Source organism: Gloeophyllum trabeum (assembly GCF_000344685.1).
Source record: "Gloeophyllum trabeum ATCC 11539 unplaced genomic scaffold GLOTRscaffold_00036, whole genome shotgun sequence".
NCBI lineage: Eukaryota > Fungi > Basidiomycota > Agaricomycetes > Gloeophyllales > Gloeophyllaceae > Gloeophyllum > Gloeophyllum trabeum.
In genome coordinates this window covers 24-6,200 of record NW_006920445.1, presented here as the reverse complement: position 1 = coordinate 6,200, position 6,177 = coordinate 24, and the positions used below count along the sequence as shown (strand labels likewise).

At 51.2% G+C, this 6,177-nt stretch overlaps 2 protein-coding genes across 2 annotated transcripts; both read left to right on the top strand.

Annotated features, from left to right (window-relative positions):
- Positions 1-1,180: 1,180 nt before the first annotated feature.
- Positions 1,181-1,712, top strand: GLOTRDRAFT_50927 (uncharacterized protein; the record flags this gene model as incomplete). Its single annotated transcript, XM_007873168.1, has 2 exons — positions 1,181-1,522; positions 1,581-1,712. The coding sequence occupies 2 exons, from the start codon at positions 1,181-1,183 to the stop codon at positions 1,710-1,712; spliced, it is 474 nt and encodes a 157-aa protein (XP_007871359.1).
- Positions 1,713-2,475: 763 nt separating this feature from the next.
- Positions 2,476-4,869, top strand: GLOTRDRAFT_101829 (dimethylaniline monooxygenase; the record flags this gene model as incomplete). The annotated part of the gene is made up of 14 exons (XM_007873167.1): positions 2,476-2,491; positions 2,555-2,679; positions 2,736-2,822; positions 2,878-3,037; positions 3,089-3,350; positions 3,401-3,425; positions 3,464-3,556; positions 3,604-3,638; positions 3,699-3,742; positions 3,796-3,821; positions 3,879-3,958; positions 4,059-4,375; positions 4,446-4,683; positions 4,734-4,869. Coding segments are annotated over 14 exons (1,644 nt in total), but the record flags the coding sequence as incomplete, so codon positions are not given.
- Between the last annotated feature and the right edge of the window lie 1,308 nt (positions 4,870-6,177).

Here is a 6,177-nt window from a genome sequence, read left to right as displayed (position 1 = left end):
AGTGCGGTGTGAGGCGAGAGGTGCATGGTGCGAGGTGCAGTGAGGTGCAAGGTGCGGGGCGGTGTGAGGTGCAGTGCCCAAAATGGGGATGGGCATAGCTGCAAGCATAGGAGAGCGCACGCAGAGGTGCATCGATGCTCCTCTATCCATGGGGAACAGATGAGTAACAGAGGTGGTACAAGGACTGACCTTGGTGCAAACGGGTGACATCCTTGGTGCTGCAGTTTTCCCGGAGCTGCCACTGACTAGGAGCGCCAGCGACGCGGTTCGGGGAGCAGCATCTTTGAAGGCGCATCCACCGCTCTACTCCAGCTCGCCTGCTGCTTCTGCTCTCGCTTGTATTGCTCAAGTCGGTACCCGAACTCCCCAAGATTAGGGGCGCAGGTGACGCATTTTTGGGTAAGCCAGCACAGTGAACAGTACTCCAGGCGAATTATCCATAAACTGGAGCCCAGAAAAGCAAAAGGTAGCCTATGTGGAGCCCATATAGCGCGCTTGAGTGAGCGCGTCGTCGCCGTCGAAAGCAGGAGCTGTCACTGTGACCTGCGTAACGCTCACATTCATACAAAGTTCACGCCTTCCATCACTCCGAAACCAAAAAAGGAAGGCGTGTGCATTGCGTACAGGACTGGTCGCGAGTCTATTGGGCGTGTGCCGGTTTCGAGGTTGGATCCGTTTGGCGGACACACCGGCGGGCGCCCGAACATAGGTCACTTATGCGGACATAAACAGCCCAATTTGGGCTGACCGGATCCTAGAGGCGGACATATCCGGTCCAAATGTGTGAGGTCACAAGGGCCGAAAATCGGGCACTTAGGATCAAACATCAGTACCCATATGCCGGGGTCCTATCCTTGTGCTGGGTTTGTAAGCATCATGCACCGTATAGTGTGAAAGGCTGAGAAAGGGGCCTCCGGGTTATGCACACCAGTTCCAAAGCCTTACCAGTGCAACCGACCTGAGTCGAGCAGACGAGTGAGCGAGTCAAGCTCGTGATTGGCTCATTCAGAATCGAGCGGTGGAATGTTGCCGCACCCACGAAAAAGTCTAATCGGCATTTCCGAATCTCTGAGTTCAACTTTTGCCACAACCGCGCTGCTATCCAAGCATCTCCTGCTGAAAGTCCTTCGATGCTCCATCTATATCGACAAGCACTCAAATAAAATACATTTACTAGGCAATGACCCGCCAAATTCACCTGGTCGTCTATCACAGCCGCCTGTTCGCCGCTCACTGGTCCTTCTTCGTACCTAGCACCAGGGACGCGAACGTCGGTAGCAGGCTTCACGTCACTGGCGATGTGCGGTCAGGATTCCAGCACGCCATCTCACGTAACTATGACCTGCGTCAGACAGCTCGCAGCCACACGACGTATCTGCTAGCCGACGTCGATGATCAATACGTCGAGGACTATCCATCAGTTGAGGATATCCCAGAGGCGCCAGTAGAGCCTGTGTGTAAGCTTGAAGAAGTGGTTTTCTCCATCCCGGCTCCTGGGCTGAGCCTCAGACGCTCGTCTTCGGTGAGCTTTGGCCGTATCATACCCGAAAGCTCGTCTAATATGAATGGCGTTTGACCAGGGGGCCAACGTGGCGAGGGTCCAGCAGTTGAACTGCCAGGATTGGATCAAGGAATGTGTCGACGTGCTGGTTAGTCGGGGCATATTTCCCAACAGTGCCGTGGACGCACTCAAAAATGCCCCATGGAACTGAATTAAACTCTGTACGCTCTGTGCCACCTATATTTAAGTGCTAAACTGCGACAGCCTCTCAGGGTTATGCAAATGAATGTAAGGCACAGCTCTCTGCCGGGAGGCTAGCTTTCAAGTTGTGAGGATGCTGTGTGTGCCTGCAGACTCAGTCCCAGATAACGGGTAGACATGCTATGCTCAGTAGTTAATACCAGGCCTCTTTGAACGGCATCTATCCGAGCAGATAGGTTCGAGCGCTACAGACTACAAAACACTCCATTAAGCCCACATACTACGAAGCAGATAGTTTTGGATGAATTCTAGACGAGATTCGACTCCTCGCATGCCAAAAATCAGTAGACGATCGTTTACGTAATTCCGTGTTCCAGCACACAAAGAAGACCTAGAAGCAGTGAGAGTCGCGGAATCGGGGACAAGGAGCATGAGGCGACTCAGACGAGTAGCGCGAGAAGAAAGACTATTGGTTCGGTCTTAACCGAGCGGTTAGTGCGATGTCAGTCAAGCTGTGACGCTCCCACACGCGGCTGCGCGCCATACGTGCATCCCTTGTACTCTCGTTCAAGCGGTGGGTGGTGCCCTTTGCCTATCACTGTCTCATCTTTCTGGACGCGTTATCCTTCAGTTTGTGCGACTCCGTGAACTTGGAGCTGTGCTCGGGAAGAGAACTTCGTAACTGCTGTCATTGCAAGCTGGCGTGCCCAAGAAGTCAGGCTCAACCCAGGAGTTTACCATAATAAAATAAACGACAAACGTCTGCAAAAGTCATTATTGTGGGGGCAGGTAAGCCCATACTCTCACTTCATTCATGTGTTATCCCGTTCACCTCACTGTACTTCGGACCAGGTCCGTCTGGCCTGGTTGCTTGCAAGACGCTCCTTGAAGCTGCCACGCACGACTTCCCATTTGACCCCATTGTACTAGAGCAGGAGGACGATATCGGTGACACCTTCCAATATCGATTTTACGAGGTCTGCTATGTTTCGTGTTGCTATCCTCAGTCAGGACTGACGGCTGCAACTGACAGAACACGACTTTAGTGTCATCGAAGCAACTGACCTCTTTCTCCGACTTCAGGCTTCCACTCTCTCACTCTGACCACTTGACGCTCGAGGTAAATATTCGCCCGTGCACTACGTTGCCAGCGGTGAATGCTGAATGCTATTCAGCAATATGTCAACTACCTAAGAGATTACGCATCCCACTTCAATCTATGGTCGAGAATCCATCTTGCGTGCAAAGTAGTCAATATTTTGAAGGACCCACAGGGTGGACATAATGTCTCTTACGTCCGGAAACGCGAAGATAACCCCGCGGAATGGGATTCCGGTAAGTCTCTTGGGCGTCTACCGCAGCATGCCACTCTAATAAACCATATAGAGGCGATAACTATACACATACCTTATCTTGCAATCTGTACCGGCTTACACATTGTTCCCCATGTCCCTGGTATTCCAGGAGGTGACAACGCCCTGAAAAATAACCCCGAAGCGAAACTTTTTCACTCGTCTGAATACAAGTCTCGGGACCAGCTAAGAGGGAAGAAGATCCTGATCTTTGGCACGGGAGAAACAGGGATGGACATTGCTTACGAGTCTGCCAAGGCAGGGGCGAAGGAAGTGGTGCTTTGTTCGAGGGCGGGGTGAGTAGCTGAGTGTTTTGTACAGCGCTAAGGCTAACCCGGTAGGTCAGGTTCTTGTCTTTCCCGAAAGCACTTGTCAGCCCTGTCTCGGTGCTGAGTTTGTTGCTCCACAGAATGACTTTTCCCTACTCGGCTTCAAGTTTGAGTCCAAGAGCCCGGTGCCCATCGATTCGCTCATCACGAATCTCGGAGAGACCGCGTATGTAGTAGGTACCTCCACATCTCCCTTCAAGCTCACAGCAGTCTCCCGCAGCATCCATGGGTAGCAAAGTCGCATACCCGATGGTTGTGAGTATCTCGTGATTTTTCTGCTCCCTTCGACTCTGAGCTGATGCGCTTGTGCAATAGCATCTCGGACTTCGTCATCAAGAGAGTGCTCTGGGTATTGACAGGTATGAATATCTCGATACATCCCAGCACGGACCCAGCGCTTATGGATAGGAAGGTACGCAAGCAGGCTGCAACCAGTGGGTACGTACCACTACGCGAGGCAAGCTGGCCACGAACCTAATGCCTTTTATGAGATAGGTCGGCGAACTCGAGCCAGAGCGCCTAGGGCGTGCCGACGTCTTTCTCAACAAGGTTTCACTATGTCTTTGTTTCCCGTCGTGCGCTGCTCATAGTAGTCTAGTCCCACAAAGCCTTGCCATACATAAATCGTCCCTACCGCCGCTGACCCACCTTCATGGACTATCTCTCGCGGTACAGTGATCCAGACGAGGATATGCCCCCGCAGACGGATTTCACGGTCGAACTGGCTCCCTTCTCCTCGCACTTCACAGAGGGGGGTCGTGCCATCTCTCCTCTTGACTTGGACAAGCGCAGTAGGCCAAAGCGCAAGGATGCAGTGCGGATCCAGGGGAAAGTTGTTAAGCCGAACTTGGTAGCATATGCCACCGGTTATGAGCAAAAATTCGGTTTCCTAGGCGAAGGGTATAAGACGCCTGGGGAAGCGGATGTGAGGAACATATGCTGGAGCGGGGATACCAGCGTGGCATTTATAGGCTTCGTCAGGCCGGGTGTTGGTGAGTACTCCACTTCTCATCGCTCATCGCATTCTCTGCAAGACGGAATACTGAACAAAACCCGCTATAGGCGCCATCCCACCGATATCCGAAATCCAGTCTATGTTCTGGGTCTTGCTTCTCAGAGACCAGGTTTGTAAGCCGCTTCGTGCGGCACATTATCACCTGCTCGTGAATGAGAACACCAGAATCAAATATGGCGTGGACCATTCAACTTATGTCAGTACGCTCGCCAAGGACATAGGCGCGGCTCCCGGGCTGCGAGAGGTGTGGAGGGAGTATGGATGGCACGTGGTACTATGCTACTGGTAAGCAAACGACATATGCCCCGTGTATGGCTCATCGAATGCCTCTGCAGCTTTGGCGCAGTGTTTATCCCTTTCTATCGCCTAGTCGGTCCTTCCAAGTCGCCCGTTGCGCCCGTGATTATCAAGACGGAGTTGTGGGATACCATCACGAGGAGAGGTCTCATCGGGAATATCATAGGCTCGTGACCATCCTGTCGTACCGCTATTGAGGACAGAATATCGGTAGACAGGCTGGTACATTTGGCGTGGGAATCCAGTATACGCGTCGTTAACTCTAATTCGCCGACCGGCTGCTTACATTTTGGCAGCTGAGTTTGTCTGAGTTGAATTTTCGCCCTGTCCTCACGTTGATCGGAATCTGACTAGAAAGAGTTTTGTAGTCCGCAAGATCTCGAGACTTAGCGTGTCCCGAGACGAATTCCTGCAGCCTTCCCGTGCTGTACAGACCCTATAGACATCAAGTTTCTCTTGCCATGATAGCTGCGCCAGGAAAACATCAGAGAGCGCGGGTAGTCCCTTCGGTAAGGCATAAGTAATGAAAAATAAGTCCCGAGTTCGTTTTCCAAGGTCCCGAAGGTAGACATCTATGGCATTAATCTTGTCCTTGATTATAGGAGTATATTATATCCAAACATCAAACGAGCGAGCGGCGAGGAGCAAGAGACTTCGCAGCCGGCGCGACTTGTAGTCCGACTACAACATTTCTAATGACACTACCTGTCAGTAGAGGGCCATTGCTATGCATGGCAGGACACGAGTCCTGAGTTGTGTCTGATAAGTGATAGCATTGGGTGTATAAATGTTCCAATTGATGTATACATCACTCTTTCTTATGCACATATCAAAAGCCCTTAGATCTGTATGTGCAATGTCCCCTTCATTCATACTTTGCCCTCCTGTGGCCCTGCCATCATTATACCATAAAAGTCCCTGCCACTCTGACAGATTCAGAGTTGGTCTGTATTGGTGGCTACAAAATTGTATTTTTGCCCAGCCAAGGGGATAGTAGCAGCTGCACTACTAGACACAAGTAACATAGATCAAAGTGCTCCTCTGCTGCCAATCAAAGATTGGCAGCTCTGTCACACAGGTCATTTGTCCCCAGTGGAAGAGACAGTCAATAATACCTGCAGACTCTAGGTAACATCCAACCAGAACCAGAGTGCTCATCCACTGCCAATCGAATTGGCAGCTCCCTCACACTCATTTTTCCTGAACCAAGCTGAAGGACAGTCGTTGGAAAGGATACTCAAAGAGTACCCCAAGCAGCTGGGAGCAGAAACAAAATACATATTACACATGTACTAGTTTCAGTTTCTCAAGGGGACATATAGAGACCATTGAGCAGAAGAAATCAGGGTTCAAGAGGCAGCAGAGATTGAAAAACACAGGCCCAAGATGCCTGTGACCAAAGACACTTGTATCATAGTCTCTGCCACCCACACGTCGACTCAGACCATGTGTGTGAAAAAACATCAATGTTGAGACTAATTC